We start from the raw sequence: 20618 nt of genomic DNA, 5'->3' as shown, positions 1-20618 counted from the left end.
TTTGTTTTTTTAGGGTTTTTCACCTTACCGGTTCGGTTCAGTATAGTTGGGATTTTCATTGTCAGAATCAAAAACCGAACTGAACCGCAATAAAAACAGCAAAACATGTTTTTGTTTGGTTTTCGGTTTTTTTGGTTCGGTTAGTTAGTTTAGTTCGATCCGGATCGGTTTTGAACACCCCTACTAGACATAATGTCTTTATCTACATCTCATCTGTCAAATACAATTTTTGTGTCTCAGTGTCTTTGTTTCAGTGTTTCTGTCTCAGTGTCCTATCTCTATAAACAAATGGGGGTATAATATACCATTATTAAGGTGTTTCCCTTTCCCTAGATAAACCATGTATTTATGCTGGATCTTGCATTAAGCAGTTGTCTTCACTAATAACTGCTCTCGTTCTATTCTATCATTAATTAATTAACTATGAATTAATTTTATTTTAGTCCAATGATTCATAAAAAAAAAGTTACTTAGGCTAGGCCTCAATGTCAAGTGATCCATGCATATACATTAATAAAAAATTGGTTGTCTTAGTTCTTATACAGAAATATATTTTAATTATTGATAATTAGACTAATTTACAATATTTATGTTTTATGAAAAAGAAAATATGAACTAATATTATTACTTGGGTATTTCACATAAATAAATCAATATTAATCCAATATTACGCAGATCACCGAAAATGAAAAACGTAATATGAATCACCCCAATCACATCTCTATGCAAATCGAAACAGATAGACTAGATTTACGTCTCTACATAAATCGAAACAGGGGTGTTCGATTTATACATTTTTCCATGCTTTCCTAGTAAATCTAATGAGACTGTTTCGATTATACATGCATGCATGGTATCCTACTAAATCTAAACACACTGTTTCGATTTAGCCTTCAATTCCCCATAGTAATTTGAAATAAACTGTCTTGATTTATGCACGCTGGAAAGCCCATAGTAATTCAGCTCTCCCTGTTTCAAATTACCCAAGGTTTTGTGCTCATGGTAATTCGAATGAGCCTAATTAGATTTATTAGGAGGATCCCTATAAATAGAGTTTGAATTGGACTCATTCAAACCACATTCCAAAACACCGCCCCACCAAATCCTCAGCCCAGATACTCCAACCTTTAAAAATTAATGTGATGGAGGATAATCCAGACCGTCTTTATCGTTTGGACGGAGTTGCCCATATTGCTGGTGTCATCAATGAAGAGGTTAGTGTATACATTTTTTTTTTTCAAAAATATTATTAAATATTTTACGTTAATGTTATTTTGTCTCTTTTAATGATGGTCGTTATTACAATTGTTAAACTAGATAGAGTGGTTAGACTAGTGACTTAATAATCTATAAAGGTTTGACCGAGCAAGTTCTAATTTGGATAGTCGTTACAAATAAGTAGAAGAATATGAGTAGTGAAGATAATGTATAGTGAAACTTAGTTAGAGTAAGACTAGTCAATGGAATCGATGTTGTGAATTGGGTTGTTAGTAAAAATGTTTTATTATTATTAAACTTATTTTTGTTAGGCCCAATTTGATGAATAGATAAATTTATTTTGCGTTTGTACTTGTTACATTATTTGGTTGTGTTTATGGCATTATTTCGATTAAGAGATGCATTAGTTGATGTTGTTATGTAAATATATTTTGATGTGGTCGTAGGAGACAATTTGTTATGTTGTTTATGCAGCCTCACCAATGTATCGGTAGCATGAGACGATAGCAGGGTATGCGCTTGGATGAAAGGATCGTTCTGTATTTGTAGATGACCGGTTTATACCATCTTGCGAGGTTGAATGAGACTTGGTTTAAGTTGGACGAGCCGTTGGTGAGTGCATTCATGGAAAGATGGAATCCGGAGATGCACACATTTCATATACTGTTCAAGGAGTGCACAATTATACTGCAGGATGTGGCGTACCAGTTAGAGCTCCCGATCGATGGACAGTACATCAGTGGATGCCTGTCGGAGTTTGAGCGATACATCGAGGGCAGTCGTCCAGTTTGGTTTGGTTCCAGGAGCTGCTGGGTGTATTACCTCCTTCGAACTACATCGACAAGTTTATCGTGAGATGCAGTTGGAGGGGTCGGGTATGACTGTGGGTCCATCGTACGGTGGGTAAAAACCCTCTGGGATTGGAGGGGTGAATACCATGTGATACACGTTGAATATTGAGCCAAGGCGATACACCTCATGCACATAGGGCTGGCAAGTCAGGCGTAAAAACGCACAACAAGCTAAGGCATGAGAGCATAGATAATGAAGTGCCTGAAAATATCCGCAGTCACATGTCTGTGCCTTGAGTGATACTCTGTAACTACCAAGTGAGAACAACCCAGTCGGTGTGGTCTCAGCGACAGTGAACTCCGAATTATCCCTGTCATACAAAGTCACTGTGAAAAACCGAGACACCTTCAGATTTGCCTTTATCGCCTTCACCAGATACTGACTAAACTGCTGTCCAGTTCCTAATTGGGCCTCTGCCTCTCTTCCCTTGCGAACAAATAGCTCGGCCAACCTCCCATACGTGGACTTCACCAGAGAAAAAACTGGAAGGTTCCTCACTCCCTTCAGTATTGAATTCACACACTCAAAGATATTTGTCGTCATATGTCCGAATCTCCTCCTCTCATCCCGATGCTGAGTCCACAACACATAGTCAATCTTGTTAGCCCAATCACACATGGCATGGTCTTCGAAATAGAGAATATTAAACCAGTAGTCAAATTCAAACTCAGTCTTGGCATAAGCCGCGTTCACCAGAAGCCTTCGTGCATCCTTGCCATTAAAGGCCAGGGGAAAATCGGCGGCCACATGTCGAATACAAAATGCACAGTAGGTAGCAAGTGGTACCCAACCTTCGTCGGGAGCCTCTAGTGCGGCCTTGATACCATTGTACCGATCCGATATCACTAGAATACCTGGCTGCGGAGTTACGTACTGGCGGAGGTGCGATAGAAAAAATGACCACGACTCAGCATTCTCACCCTCCACAAGTGCCAATGCAACATGCAGGATGTTGGAATTTTCGTCCTGAGCAATCGCAACGAGTAATGTCTCCCCGTGTTTTCCGTACAAGTGGGGCCCATCATTACTGACCAATGGCTTGCAATGTCGGAAGGCCTCAATACATGGTGAAAATGTCCAAAAAAAAACCGGTGGAAGTAAGCATGGGACTGATCCACTTGCCCACCCACTCGCACAAGACTCGTCCTCAGCACTGCAACACTACCCGGCATCGTCATCTGGACACCTAGTACCCATTGTGGCAACTCACTGTATGACTCATTTCAATCTCCATAAATCTGTGGCACAGCCTTCTGCATAGCCAACCACACCCTCTTGTAAGTCGGTCTAAAACCAAAATGTGCCTCTGTCACATTCAGAAGTACCTTGATACACACGGCAGCATCAGCTCGAACCATTGGCAGTACGAATGTCGAGATCATATGAATCAAGACTAATGTGATCACTCGATATCGATGTGGCTAGACAAGTATGAGGTCCATTGTACCGCTGCACAACCCAAATACCTCTGCGCTGGAGGAGACTGATCCGAATCAACCATGCACACCCATTGCCAAATTCCTTACACTTCTCATCGTACTAGCGATAATCAGACTCCACCACTTTGTACTGAACCCCGCGTCAGATGCTATAGATCTTCACGCTTAACACGATCTCATCTTTATCCTGAAACTGCTGACCAACCTAAAACTCCACTAGTCATCCAGCATCCCTTGTGTCTCTGGCACCATATCCAACAGGTTCGCCAGGAACGCCCTACTGTCTCATGGCATCCAAGTCCAAATTTGAAAAGTGTGGGGGTACTGTTGAGTTCCTGAACTAGACGCTCCACCACCCCCAATTGGATTACTCCCTGCTTTGTCATCACCACTATCATCGACAATCATGTCCGGCTCCACATCCTCATCATCATCCTGCAGTATATCGTCTATACCATCTGGTGCTCTACCCTGTAATGAAACCGTTGCTGTATCAGTAATACCTACTTCTCCGTCACTACAGCGGTTTAGACCATCTGGAAAGGACTGGGAGGCAACCAACATTGTCTCAAGCGCAATCATAGGCACGAATGAGGAGGCACCACTAGGCCTCGAACAAGAACAGGTTTCCGTCGCTGGAGCTTGGGGATTCCGGTTCGGACCGCCTGAGTTGGAGACCACATCTACAAGCTTGGCCAACAGCTCAAGGGTCCTCACCTCGGAAAACTTCCGACGATAATGGAATAGAACTTCCAAATCTTCGTCACTCCCTATGACGAACGAATCGTACTTCTCGTCATCCCGCAAAACTGAAATCGAAATTCTATAGAATAATTTCTCAACCCATTTCACGCCTTGCAAACCTAGTTTTTGGATTATAGAATTCAGGAACTCAGTGAAACTCATTGAAGGTTTCAAAAAAATACTAAGGGGATCCTTATCAGTAAACTTAATTCCAGAACATATTTTTTTCTTAATCGACCATCTATAGTGCACTAGTACTAGAAAACTATCCTCACTAGCCATTGTATTTTACTCTCATATAGAATTAACGTTCATATAATATTTATATAGGTTGGCCTCACAGTGAATCTAATCAGTCCAATTCGAATTATATAAGTATAATATCATGGTGTAAATCGAAATAGGTTATTTCGAATTACTATGGGCTCACGTGCAAGGCTAAATCGAAACAGTGTATTTAGATTTAGTAGGATACCATGCATGCATGTATAAATCGAAACAGCCTCATTAAATTTACTAAGAAAGCATGGGAAAAAGTATAAATCGAACACCCTTGTTTCGATTTATGTAGAGATGTAAATCTAGTCTATCTATTTCGATTTACATAGAGATGTGATGAAGGTGATTCATGTTACATTTTTTTATTTTGGGTGATCCGTGTAATATTGGATCAATGTTGGTTTATTTATGTAAATTACCCTTATTACTTTTCCCGACCTCAAGTTATGTGCAAAACAAGGATCCTATAGATTATATTATTATAAATTTTTTAATCATAGAATTATGATATTATATTAAAATTAAAATTAAAATTTTAATGATTCAATCTTAGAAAATAATTTAAGGATAAAAATATTTTATATTTATAAATTATTTAGATATTATATTTTTAAAAAATATAAAATTTGTAATATACATTCATTATGTCTAGAAATAATTATCTAGATGTGAAAATTTTATAGATAAATAACATAATATTGTATCAAATAAATTTTAATAGGTTTAATTATTTTGTTAATTTCTATAATTTTACTAAATTTGTAACTAGATTTCTATATCTTTTATCTTTTCAATATAATTGAGTCTCTAATTTGCTTTTAATTTTGTAATTAAGTTTTTTTTATGTGAAAAATATTAAAATTAATAGAATATTTTTTCAAAAAATATGTGGTCAAAGATCTAATTAGATTCTTAATGGTGGATATTTTCAATTTTTAAAAAAATATTCAATTAACTCTCATATTTTTTTATATTAAAAAAGACATAAATATAAAATTAAAAATAGTATAGAGATCTAATTAAATAAAAAATTATAGAAACTTAATTACAAATTTAATAAAATTACAGAAATAATAAAATAATTAAACTATTTTAATATTACATCATAAAATTACTTATATAAATAAATATAAAATAATTCTATCTCTAACATATTATATTATTTTTGTGAATAAATTTTTAAATAAATAAATAAATAAAATATTTATTACTTACATATCAATGTAAAATTGCAGGAGTGACAGTGTGACGAATTTTTTTTTTCATAGTTTGCTTCGCTTAAAGTTCTGTATGTAAAAGGTTTGCATATAGTTTCATTATTTTATAGCCTCTTTAACGAATAAATGGTCAAATTAATTTTTGAAAGATCACACGATCTTTAAATTAGCTTTCGAATGATTTTTTAATTAAATTCGTTCCTCACAAATTTAAAGTTAGACACGTTAGTCCTTTTGCCAATTCTATAACTGACGGTATCGTTACTTATTTCATGTATGAATATCCACTCTACCATACATATGCAGAATATGATTATCATTAAAATTGTATGCACGGTTCATCTGTCTCAAATACCTCTCAACAGAATAATTCCCAAACTTACCACAAGTAATCCACAAAACTTGCATCCAAAAAAATATGTTAGAAGTGACCACCTATGAATGGATGATAATTCTCGATCATCTCTTCATAACGATCCACAATAACTCCCCAAATAGTCATGTAAGTAGTAACCATTCTCAAGATACACTTTTTCACTCAAGTACCATGTTTTACGGGACTTGTTTTGAGTGATAAAATTTAGAAAATTATAGAGTATTATTGGAGCCACCTTTTGCACCGTTAATCCAAATTGGTGATTTTAGGCCTAATGCGTATGGTGCGTTTGTGGGTTATTTCGTCGTTATTGGATGGCTCGTCAACGAGGATTGTGGAGATATCAAAGGTGACATAGTGATGATGGTGATTTTTTCTGAGTGTTGTTGTTCTTTGAGGACGCAGCCGTGTGAGTTGAGGTGGTGGCTAAGATTTTTGAAGCCTTGTTGAGAAGTTTTGAACTTGCCAGTGCCAATAGTGCCGTGAAGGACAATGACGACGGTGAGAAAAAAGTATAGGAACGTAAACAGCGCCATGGTGGAAAGCACGACAAATCTGACGGATTTGTTGGGATGGATTTTTTTTTGTTACTGAGAATGAAGAGAAGTGCGTGGTTAAAGTGCGAGTGAGTAATATTTTGCCAAAGATATAAAATGACATCATTTCATATAGTGACATAGATCTTAACATGCCACGTTCATTTTTGTTAATGACGTTAGCAAGAGAATTGACAAAAGAACTAACGTGACTAATTTAACATATTAAACTATATTTTTAATATAATATATGTATAAATCTTATTTATTATTTTCATTCAAAAATATATTCATATTCATATATTAACAACCATCTTTATTTAAACAACAATTTCCATTCCATGTGTTTATTTTGTTTTTTCATCGTCAAATCTCGTTAGACGACTTAATATACATAACCAGAGAAAAAAAAAGCCGGCAAAAATAATATTATTGGTGTGATAAGTATTGGTGGATGCCCATTTAATGAATTGTGACTTCTTTCACAATCTTGGGCAACCAACCTTTTCGATACAGAATTTGATTTTATCAAAGGAAGACCATATTTAATTACATTTGAAAGTACAATTTTTATGTGCCTATAAATAAGAATATGATATGAAGTAAATTACACTCAGCAATAAAAGCAAATACTTTCTCTCTCTCTTTCTTATATAAAGCATTTCTTTACTTTCTTCATATACTACTAATATAATATTAATATATTATTATTATTATTATAGTAGTATAATAGTGTTGGTAAATACTAATAGTAGTATTTTTTATTTATACTTTTATTTTATTACTTCTTCTTTATTTATTTTACAACATGTTATCAGCACGAAGCTCTAACAAAATTTAGGAAGACTCAGTTAACAAATTTTTATTATGTCGAAGTTCTTTCATCTTGAATTTAATGCTCTTAATATATTTGGAAATAATTATTTATCATGGATGTTAGATGCCAAAATCCATCTTGATTCAATGGATCTTGGAGATACCATTAAGGCTGAAAATAATACATCCCAAAGGGATATAGCGAAAGTCGTGATTTTCCTTCGTCGTCATCTTGACGTATGATTGAAAAATGAATATCCCACTTTAAAAGATCCTACAGATCTGTAGAAAGACCTTGAAGAAAGGTATAATCATGAAAAGACGGTGATACTTCCTCACGCCCAATATGTTAGAGAAAATTTTCTCGACCTTCCATGCCTCGAATGTGCTCCTGCAGAATTAGTATCAAGAAAAAGAATTTAAATTTTTTTTGAACTCTTGCTTTCTTGTTGTTGAACGCAACAATGAGTTGCTCTTAAGAAATCATGAAGCGCGCTCAGCTGGCGCCGCCCCATTTCCTGAAGCAAATGCGGCAAATTATAACCCTAGAAGAGGTAAATGGCAAGATTTTGATAAGAAGAAAAATTATGAAAGGAAAAGAAATTATGTTCATAAGAAAGGATCTCACCAGAAGTGGGATAAAGAAAGAAACAATGGGCAAAGTAAATCAATTGAGGATAAATGCTTCCGTTGTGGTGGAAAGGGCCATTGGTCACGTACCTGTCGTACCCCAAGGCACCTTGTTGATCTTTATTAAGCATCATTGAAAAAAGATGACAAAGAAAAGGAAACAAATTTTTGTTTCAAATTATGAAAATTCCACCACTTATTATGATGTATCTAATTTCTTTAAGGATTCTGAAGAAAATATTGGCTATTTGATCAATGATGGAATAGTTTGATATATGTATGTGTTTGTTAAGTATTCATGTGAATAATTTTACTGTGCATGTACTTCTACTCATTTTATTATTATTATCATTTGTTTTTGAAGAAAAATGGCAATGACATATTCTGAAGATATTTGCCTTGCGGATAGTGCAAGTTCGCACACTATTCTTAAAAGTACTATATATTTTACCCATCTTGTGCCAAAAGAAGAGTATGTTAATACTATTATTGGCTCAGGCAATGTGATAGAAGGCTCCGGAAGAGCTATAATTTTGTTTCCTGGAGGAACAAAATTTATAATAAATAATGCACTATTATCTACAAACTCCCTGAGAAACTTGTTGAGTTTCAAAGATATTCGCCGAAATGGATATCATGTTGAGACAATGAATGAGGGAAATCATGAGTATTTATGTATCACAACTCATGATTCAAATAAGAAAGTTATATTAGAAAAGTCACCCTCACTTTTATCTGGATTGTATTATACCAAGATTAGTGCAATTGAATCACATGCCATTGTAAACCAGAAGTTTACTAGCCCAAATGAATTCATAACTTGGCATGATAGATTGGGTCATCCAGGAACAACCATGATGAGGAGAATTATTGAAAACTCTCATGGACATTCACTAAAGAACCAGAAGATTCTTAAATCTAGTGAATTTTGTTGTGCTGTATGTTTTCAAGGGAAGTTAATTTTAAGGCCATCACCAGTAAAGATTGGATTTGAGTCTCCTGAATTCCTAGAAAGGATTCAAGGTGATATATGTGGATCTATTCATCCACCATGTGGATCTTTTAGATATTTTATGGTCCTGATAGACGCATCTTCGAGATGGTCACATGTGTGCTTATTATCTTCTCGCAACCTGGCGTTTGCGAGATTACTGGCTCAAATTATTCGATTAAAAGCACAATTTTCAGAAAATCCAATCAAAGTAATTAGTCTTGATAATGCTGGTGAATTTACTTCCCAAGCTTTTGATGCTTATTGTATGGCTAATGGAATAAGTATTGAACATCCAGTAGCTTATGTTCACACACAAAATGGGTTAGCAGAATCACTTATTAACCGCCTCCAATTAATTGCTAGACCCTTGCTTATGAGAACAAATCTCCCAACCTCGGTTTGGGGCATGCTATTTTACATGCTGCAGCACTTATTCATTTGAGGCCAACGAGTTACCATCAGTTCTCTCCTATGCAATTAGCTTTTGGCCAGCAGCCAAATATTTCCCATTTAAGAATATTTAGGTGTGCAATATATGTTCCCATTGCACCACCTAATCGCACCAAAATGGGACCCCAAAAAAATTGGGGATATATGTTGGATATGATTCTCCCTTTATAGTGAGGTATCTTGAGATACAAACTGGGGATGTATTTAAAGCCCGATTTGCAGATTGTCATTTTGATGAATCAAAATTTCCAACATTAGGGAGAGAGAATAAGCTTCCTGAAAAGGAACTTAATTGGAATGCATCATCGTTGATGCATTTAGATCATTGATCAAGGCAATGCGAACTAAAAGTTCAAAAGATTATACATTTGCAAAGAATAGCAAATGAATTGCTTGATGCATTTTCTGATACAAAGAGGATAACCAAATCTTATATACCAGCGGAAAATGTCCCAATTCGAATTGATGTCCCAGTAGGACAAGTAGCCACTGAAGCAAATTCACGCCAGAAGCGTGGCAGGATGAAAAATGCCCCAATTCGAATTGATGTCCCAGTAGGACAAATAGCCACTGAAGCAAATACACGCCAGAAGTGTGGCAGGCTTGTCGGTTCCAAAGATAAAAATTCTCGAAAGAGAAAAGAGGTAAATACTATTCCTGTTAAAAAAGACACAGTAAAGACACCTACAGTTGTCCAAAATTCTGATATAATTTTAACGCCAGAAGACGTTTAGATACCTGAAAATTGTGAAAATGATGAGATCTCGATAAATTATGTCTTTACAGGAGAGAAATGTGACCGAAATAAGACAATTGTCAATGAAATATTTGCATATAATGTGGCATTAAATATCAAGCATGAAAGTAAGGATCTTGAGCCAAGATCAGTCAAAGAATGTCGACAAAGGAATGATTGGCCAAAATGGAAAGAAGCCATGAAGGCTGAGTTAGTCTCATTTGCAAAACGTGAAGTCTTTGGACCTGTAGTCCGTACACCAGAAGATGTAAAACCTATTGGATACCGGTGGGTATTTGTGAGAAAACGAAATGAGAAAAATGAAGTTGTACGCTATAAAGCCCGACTTGTGGCACAAGGTTTTTCACAGAGGCCCGATATAGATTATGAAGAAATGTATTCCTCTATAGTGGATGCGATAACATTGCGTTATTTGGCCAGTTTATGTGCATATCATAAACTGCATATGTATTTAATGGATGTGGTAACAGTCTATTTATACGGCTCATTAGATCGGGATATCTATATGAAAGTCCCTGAAGGACTAAAGATATCTAAACCATCCAATGAATATTCACAAGGGTTATACTCATTCAAATTGCAAGGATCTTTATACGGTCTAAAGCAATCTGGACGAATGTGGTATAATCGTCTTACTGAGTATCTGACCAAAAATGAATTCAAGAATGATGATATCTGTCCCTGTCTTTTCATAAAGAAAACTGCATCTAGATTCATTATTATTGCTGTGTACGTTGATGATTTAAATATCATTGGAACTCCTGAAGAGATTCCAACAATTATAAAAAACTCTAAAAGAAGAGTTTGAGATGAAAGATCTTGGAAAGACTAAATTTTATCTCGGCCTGCAGATCGAGCATACAAAAAATGGGATCTTTATTCATCAAACAACATACACAGAAAAGATCTTGCAAAGATTTTATATGGATAAGTCACATCCCTTGAGTACCCCAATGATCGTAAGATCTTTGGATGTGGAGAAGGATCAATTCCGCCCTAAAGAAGAGAATGAAGATATCCTTGGTCCTGAAGTACCATATCTTAGTGCCATTGGAGCGCTAATGTATATTGCTAATAATACGCGACCTGACATATCATTCGTAGTGAATTTACTAGCAAGGTATAGTTCCTCTCCAACCAGAAGATATTGGAGTGGAATCAAACAAATATTTCGATATCTTCATGGAACGGTTGATTTGGGATTGTTTTATCCCTATGGATCTAAGTCACAATTAGTTGGCTATGCAGATGCTGGATACCTGTCTGACCCACATAAAGGGAGATCTCAAACAGGATACCTGTTCACATATGGTGGAACAGCTATATCATGTAGGTCCAAGAAACAGACAATTGCTGCAACATCCTCTAATCATGCTGAAATACTAGCGATACATGAAGCTAGTCACAAGTGTTTTTGGCTGAGGAGTATGATCCAATATATTCTATCATCATGTGGACTGATTGATAAGAAGATAGCTCCAACTGTCCTGTTTGAAGATAATACAGCATGTATTGCTCAACTTAAAGGCGGATACATCAAAGGTGATAGAACAAAGCATATTTCTCCCAAATTCTTCTTCACTTATAATCTTCAAAATCAAGGGACAATTGATATCCAACAAATCCGCTCAAGTGACAAACTGGCAGATTTATTTACAAAGTCACTTCCAAAATCCTCCTTTGAAAGATTGGTACATGAGATTGGGATGCGCCGATTTCGAGACATTAAATGATGTCGGCAAGAGGGGGAGACTGTACTCTTTTTTTCTTGGTCATGTTTTTTTTCTCATTGAGTTTTTCTTGACAAGGTTTTTAATAAGGCAGTCCCCATCACAAAGGATATTGTACTCTTTTTCCTTTATTAAGGTTTTTTTTTTATTTTTTCACTGGATTTTTCTTTAGTAAAGTTTTAACGAGGCAATAATCCTAAATGGTCATCCAAGAGGAGTGTTGTGATAAGCATTGGTGGATGTCCATTTAATGAATTGTGACTTCCTTGACAATCTTGGGCAACCAACCTTTTCGATACAGAATTTGGTTTATCAAAGGAAGACCATATTTAATTACATTTGAAAGCACAACTTTTATGTGCCTATAAATAGAAATATGATATGAAGCAAATTATATTCAGTAATAAAAATAAATACTTTCCCTCTCTTTCTTATATAAAACACTTCTTTACTTTCTTCATATACTACTAATATAATATTAATATATTATTATTATAGTAGAATAATAATATTGATAAATACTAATAATAATATTTTTTATTTATACTTTTATTTTATTACTTCTTCTTTATTTATTTTACAACCATTATTGCAATAAGATTACAATGGCACATCATATTGAGCTTTGTGATAAAGCACGCAAAAGAAATTCTCATAATGCATAGATTCAATCCCAATCATCATCATCAATCCATTTGAAAGAGAAAACGATAGAAAAATTGTGTTATATAGGATTTCAATTTTCAGTCAAGTTTTTTATCTGAATATTCACTTAGAAGTTAGAACTAAAGCATCAAGGATGATGCTAATGTCTACTAACAAACTAAAGAGCGGTAAGCTAAATCTGTCTTATAGGCACATTAAAAAAATTAATATTAAGAGAAAATTTTGAATTTTTTATTTCAATAAAAATATACAATAAATATTTTAAAATTTTAAACATTGATTATCAATTATGTTAAATATATATTAAAATTAACTATTAAAATTAATTATTAAGAGAGAACAAATATTAAAATATAAAATATCTATTAAAAATAAATTAAATTATTTTTATATATATGATAATTAATTTTAATAATTAATTTTAATATATAAATAATATTTTTTATTAAAAATATAATTATTAATATTTTTTATTAGTTTAAATTTTTAAAATGAATAATTTTATAATATGATATTAAAATTTTATATCTAAAAAATTAAAAATTTAATTTTTGATAAATTTTAAAATAAAAATATAATTATTAATATTATTTTTTTATCAATTTAAATATTTAAGATGAGTGATTTTATGACATTTTTTATAAAATTTATTAAGCCTACCTAAAAATATGTCCGAAACCAATATATATTACCGTGGGTCCGTGGCGCAAATAATTGTGCAAGGGTATGATTACATGATCCCCGCGTGTTCCATGCATATGAATTATTTTATATAAAAAATAAAATTCTATTTTTTTTTGTTTTTTTTTTTGTTTTTTTTTGTTATAGTGGTTTATACTTTATAATGAGCCAAGATAAAAGATATTGAAAAGACAGATAAGATGAACTGCGTTTCTTATCGTGCAATGATAACCACATGCATATCCAAGATCCGATCCGAATCTGAAGTAAACTAAAACCACCAATGAATTATGAATATTCCAAAATCCAAACAACATCAACATGCTAATTTAGCAGTACCACCAGTCCACCACACATCTTATTAACGAATAACGCATCAACCCAAATATAACTACGTCCAATCATTCCAATTAACAAACATACAATCATATTATATTACATAAACATAAAAAAAAAAGTCAATAATCATTAATCAATTATTTATATAAAAATATATTTAAAATAATTATATATTCACATTTTTATAACTAAACAATATAAATAACATAATCAAATTCTATAAATAGGATAACCAAATTTGACTTATATTTATAATAAATTTCATAAATAATATAATTATATGGAATTTATGTTTATAATTAAAATACATACGATTAAAAAGTTAAAATTACAAGAAATTATAACAAAAATTATTTTTAATGATAATAATATAATGGTTAATATATACTTATTTAATTTATATTTTTACAATAATTATATATTTATTGTTATTATTATATATATATTTTTTGTGATCATTAAAAAAAATTATATAATTACTATTAAATTTTTTAATATAAAATATAAAATAATTAATGTCTAATTGTTTAAAAATATATTAATGATTATTTTTATTGTTGTTAAAAATAAAATAAATTGGTCCATAAAAATGATTTTCATGACAGGTGTGAGTTGCTAAACAACATTGGGGATATGTGGCATACACTGATACACGGGTTTTTTTTCAGAAATAAAAAAAATATTTATATTCCTCCTAAAACCATTTTTAAACTTTAATTCTTTAAATATGTTTTTTTTTTGTTTAGAACAACTCCTGCAAATTCTATAAAAATTACAGATTTCGTCTAATTTCTCGGCGAACTCACTTTAGTTTTTTTCAATCCCGCATTTTTAATCCATCTCCAAATAGTATATAAATGTACAAACAGTAAATAGGACAACAAATATGACTTCTTCAAAAAATTTTTTTAATTATAAATTAAAAAAATAAGCCATATTTAACAATAGCAACTATTATCATCGTCTCCAGAAATACACATGTACACCAGAATAAACTATATTTAACAAGAATTTTTTAAATTATAAGTCGTATTTTATTTTGAAAAAATTTATTTATATTTTTTAAAATTTGTGTTAAAATAAAATACGACTTATAATTAAAAAAATCCTTATTAAATATGCCTTATTCCAGTGTACCTGTATATTTTTAGAGACAATAATAATGGTTGTCATTGTTAAATATGGCTTTTTTTTTTTTAATTTATAATTAAAAAAATTCTTGAAGAAACTATACTTGTTGTTTGTGTATTTTTGTGTACTCCTATATACTATTGTAGATCTATATATTATTTAGAGATAATGATAATGGATTAAAAATGTAAAATTAAAAAAAATTAAAGGAAATTTGTCGATAGTTAGACAAACTCTATAATTTTTATAAAATTGGCTAGAAGTGCAATAAATTTATTCTAATATATATATATATATATATATATATTTTTTTTTTTCTGAAAAAAATCCACTGATACACAGTAGATGAAACGACATGAAGCTAAGAGACCGTGTGTGTATATGACACTATCCTTTATAAAATGATTTTATTAAAATCACAATCCATACAAGGAATTGTTTGGTCGGCCGATTATTTGTGATAGACAATTATTTGAATAAAAAATTATCTAATTTATTCTTTTTTATAACTCCTTAATTAGATAATTATACTTTTCCTTTTATTGTTTAAGTTCATATATACAGATCATAATAGGGTAGGGCAGGTTGGCGCGAATATTTGCTTTATTATTCGACTCAACTCCATAAATAGGCAAAAAAAATTTGATATGGAAGCAAAATAAGTAATATATCTCAAGATTTTTTAATTATTTATCTTAATTCGCTTGCAATAAAGACTCGCTCTATTTATATTTTTACGGATTAATAGTCAAATTAGTTAATAAAAAATAAAATATTTTTTAAATTTATTCTTAAAATTTTTTTAATTAAATTAATTTTTATATTTATTCTCTAATCATTTTATTAATAATTTTTTTAAAAATTAATATAAAATATTAATTAATAATATATATAATATCTGATATATCTAATTAGATATTAATCAAATATGTTTATGAAAATTTATTAATTTAGTCATTTTTTTAATTACAAAAATTATATTCCTAATATGACCTAGTGACTAAATTAATAGATTTTCGTAAATATTTTTAGTCAACATCTAATTGAACATGTTATGTGTCATATATGTTATCAGTTAATATTTTACATCATTAATTGTTGACGAAAATTGTGAGTAGACTAACTGAAGGATAGATATACTTAATTCGTAATTTTTGAAAGACCAATTTGATTAAAAAAATCTTTCAAGAACGAATTTGAAGAATATCTTATCTTTCAGAGACTAATTTGACTATTAATCCATACGTTTACTTATATAATTGTTTATTTAATCTTTTTACCTAAATAAAAAATAATTATGTAATATATATGTATATAAATTAAAGTAATAAAATATAAAAAGGGGTAAAGTACTAAATTGGTCCTCTACATTTGGGCGTAATTCTATTTTGGTTCATCAGGTTTAAAGTGTCCTATTTGAAGCCAAAAAAGTTTCATTTAGTTTCAATGTAATCCCACCGTGAGGTCAAAGTTAAATAATTAACGGAATGTCCTACATGACAGCAGTAAAAGAACAAGATCGATAATCTAGAGAACAAGTACAAGTTTTAGAGACACAAAATTAACTGTGGATACATCAATACATTTATTATTTTTCTTACAATTTAAATGAAATATTTTTATAGAATTAAAGAGAATGATAAATAAATGTATTGATGCATCCACGGTTAATTTTATGCCTCTGGAGCTTATACTTGTTCTCCAGATTATTAATCTTGTTCTTCATGTAGGACATTCTGTTAATTATTTAACTTTGATCTCATAGTGGGACTACATTAAAATTAAATGAAATTTTTTTGGATTCAAATAGGACATTTTAAACTTTAAAGACCAAAACAGGATTACGTCCAAACGTATGGACCAATTTAGTACTTTATCCTATAAAAAGAGATCCACATATGATCGTATTTTTTTTTAGAATATGATATTTTAATAACTTTAATCATTTAGATATAATAATAAAAAAAATACACAAGGTCCATATTTGTGAATGAAACATATATGGACATGAAGTTTGGACAGTGTATGTAGGCATACAACCGATTTTTTTTTTTTTAAACAAGTTTTCTTTGATTAAAGTTATCAGTTTGTCCATATGCAAGTTTAAAAAGCCTTTTTCTCCGGCCAGATGTGATATGTCTTGGCTAAGCTACACTCAAACGGTGACATTCTTTTTTTCTTTGAACAAGTCTCACAATAATCATATAATATATACAAAAAATTATTGTGTATAAAAATACCATTATTTGTCATTTCATAAAAAAATTACCATACTATTATAAAAGAGTTTGGTTATTCGTTTATCACATGTTTGAGTAAAGTGGATAGAACTTGTAAGAAATAAAATAATTGAAATTAAGAGTAATAGGGGGAGAGATGTTCTTTTTTTAATGTGTTAATGATGATCTAAAAGTTTAATTTGATATTATTAATGTGGTTGCATAATCATTCTATTTTAAAATTTTTATGTTTATGAATTTTATTTTTCTAATTGATTTATGATAAAATTAGTAGTATAGTAAAGTGATATTTGGTTAAATACAGTTAATTTAACATATGATTTATATATTATTTACAAAAAATATAACCACAAAATTACTAATTTTATATTTAGTAAAATCACGATATAAATTATTCAACAAGATTACATAGATTGGATAAAAATGAAGAAGTGATTGGCCTCTATTTTTAGTATGCGGTAATTAATTAATTTTATTTTGTTATTCATGATAGAGTAATTGTTTTATGTACGAGAGTGTGATTTAAAGAAGCGGTTCACACGTATACCACCGTATTTTATTAGAATATTTTTGTTTCTATCATTTCAACTATTAAAATTTATAATAAAATATATAAAAAGATAAGATGAAAGTAAAAATTTTGTATGTGAAATATTTTATCTGGAGAGTATAGTAAAACTGCAACTTGTCTTTTTTTAACCCCTAAAATGAGAGATAAATTTACAATCTAGTTCTATGATGTTCAACTTCAACCAATTTATATTAGAAGGAGTTGAAGGTTGTGATAATGTGATGGGAGTTAAATCCTACTTTGGTCCTTAAGATTAGTGAGTTGTAATGATTTAGTTTTTGAATTTTAATTGTTATAATTTGATTTTTTAAATTAAAAAAAGTATACTAATGTAGTCCCTCGTGTATTTTTTGTCGCCGGAATTCAATACCGTTAGTGATGTAGCTCAAGCTTTGTCACGCTAGACATATTAAAATGACATCATATACATTTTGGCGCTAAAAAAGGCACTAAATAACGTCGTTTGAGGATTTGAATAATACTAAAACGTTATACTCCTCCAAAAACGTTATACTCCTCCCTTTTAGTATTGTTCAAACCCTGAAATGACATCATTTAGTGCTCTTTAGCGTCAAAACGTGTACAACATCGTTTTAATATGTCCAACATGACAAGACTTGAGCTATCAAACTAACGGCGTTAAAGAGGGTTTATTTTGTATTGAATTGAGTGGATTTCATCCATTATTCTCACACTTATTCATATAATTCGCATGTTTTACATTTTTCCTTTCTAATTTTGTGCTATGATTGAAAACATGCTTCCTAGGCCTTAAATTACTAATTTTTAATCCTCTCTTATTACCATTCGATGTCGTGATATGTTTGTTAAGTGTTTTCAGATTTTATAGGGCAGGAATGACTTAGAGGATGGAAAGGAAGCATACAAAAGTGCAAGGAACACAAAAAATTGAAGTTTTGAGAATCTGGTAGCGACGAGCACGCGTGGATGACGCCTACGCGTGGCCAGTTCCGAATTCAAGCGATGCGTACGCGTGGCTGACGTGTACGCGTGGCTGACGCGTACGCGTGATAGATCATCACGTACTGCATTAAACAAAAAACACTGGAAAAAATTTCTGGGCTGCTTTTGACCCAGTTTCAGGCCCAAAATTACAGATTAGAGGCTGCAGAGTGAAGTTGGAAAGGGGAATCATTCACTTCTCATTCATTCACAACTTTAGGTTTTAGATGTAGGTTTCTAGAGAGAGAGAGGCTCTCTCATCTCTCTAGGCTTTAGGGTTTTTAGTTTTAGTTCTTCTCAAATTCAGATTTCTACCTTCCTTTAATTTAGTTTTCTCTTACTTTTATTTGTTCTAGCACTTTAGTTATCTACTTCCCTTATTGATTCCTTTATTTTGCTAATTTAGTTTATGAGTTCATGTGTTACTCTCAATATTCATTAATGCAATTTATGTTTCATATTTCTTATTGTTCAATTGCTTTGTTATGGTTATTTCTTTGCTTTGGTTAGTCTTAGAATTTCCTATTTCTTGTCAATTTTCTATGCTTTTATTTTACGCCTTCCAAGTGTTTGATAAAATACTTGGGTGAATTTTAATTTAGATTTTTATGTTCTTGACTTGGATTGATTATTTAGAAACTCTTGAGTTATCAAAAGTCTTTTGTTGATTGGTGATTGAAGATTGTCGGTTAGCTTGAACTTCACCAAAGCTAGTCTCTCACTATGAGTTGATTAGGGCTTGTGAACTCAAGTTAATTGTATGCACTTGACCTTCTTCCATTGGTTAGAGGTTAACTAAGTGAAGGTAATTCACATTTACCATCACAATTGATGATGATAATAAGGATAGGACTTCTAATTCTCAATCCTTGCTGAAAGCTTTCTTAGTTATTAGTTTATTTTTCTCGCCATTTTACTTTCTTGTTTCTTATCTCAAAACCCAAAAATATGCTTTTTCATAACCAATAATAAATACACTTCCCTGCAATTCCTTGAGAGACGACCCGAGGTTTAAATAGTTCGGTTAATTTTATTGGCTTTGCTTAAGTGACAAACAATTTAAACATTGACCGAGGATAATTTGTTGGTTTAGAATTATACTTGCAACGTGATATTTTTATGAAATCTTTACCGACTATTTTCTTCCGTCACATGGGCCTCTACATAGCAACCTTTGATAAGAGTGGGGTCAAAGATGCTCATGTTGATATCCAATGGTCGAACACTGGTATGATATTCTTTGAAACTGACATTCATTTAGTCAACATAGCAGGGGCTATCATCAGCTTCAATTTCTTCGATTCTTCCATCCTTATCCCGTAGCACCAACTTCTGATGCAGAGTCAAAGGAATTACCCCTACACTATAGATCCAATCTCTTCCCAAAAGTATATTGAAAGTTGCCTTGGTAGGTACCACTATAAACACTGTTGGTCGTTTGACACTTCCAACTTTAACCCTGAGTGGGATCATTCTTGGAGCGGTTGTTAACTTACCATTGAATCCAATAACAGCCAAATTTGTCTTAATAAAATCCTCGATTGTCTTCTGGAATAATGGGAGCATACTTTCAAGTAGCAAGTTAATTGTTGCTCCTCCGTCGACCAAAATGTGATTAATCACTAATCCTTCAACTTTTACCTTAATATGCAATAATCGAAGATGACCTTTGGTTATCTCATCAGGTCTTTCAAATGACCCTTCCTTGATCATGCCATTTTTGACAAATCTGCATTCACAACCTGGAATGACGTCATCACAGTCTCCTTTGAGACAAATTCAAGGTAGCGTTTGTTTTCGGGGGCAGGACACGGAGACATGGACAACACTTGTTTAAAAAGTGTTTGGAAGTAGAGACATGGACAGTGGACATATTGTCTCCGAGACAGTTTTTTATACTTTTGTGTCCACTCTTTCACGAAGGACAATGATGGACACGGGATTTGGAAGAGTGGACACGGACAATTTTATAAATTTTGTTTTCCTTTT

General features: G+C 31.8%; 1 protein-coding gene across 1 annotated transcript; it reads right to left on the bottom strand.

The window, feature by feature from the left end:
• Window positions 1-19886: 19886 nt before the first annotated feature.
• On the bottom strand, window positions 19887-20342 carry LOC148581737 (uncharacterized). Its single transcript, XM_088493388.1, has one exon. The coding sequence runs from the start codon at window positions 20340-20342 to the stop codon at window positions 19887-19889; it is 456 nt and encodes a 151-aa protein (XP_088349514.1).
• Window positions 20343-20618: the final 276 nt, after the last annotated feature.

Source organism: Arachis ipaensis, chromosome B10 (assembly GCF_059453495.1).
Source record: "Arachis ipaensis isolate K30076 ecotype BB chromosome B10, ASM5945349v1, whole genome shotgun sequence".
Lineage (NCBI taxonomy): Eukaryota > Viridiplantae > Streptophyta > Magnoliopsida > Fabales > Fabaceae > Arachis > Arachis ipaensis.
Note: the sequence above shows the minus strand (reverse complement) of the source record. Positions and strands in the feature narration are given on the sequence as shown.

Excerpts from the sequence above, each read along its gene's own strand:
- LOC148581737 (XM_088493388.1), bottom strand. The coding sequence starts at position 20,342 with ATGATCAAGGAAGGGTCATTTGAAAGACCTGATGAGATAACCAAAGGT.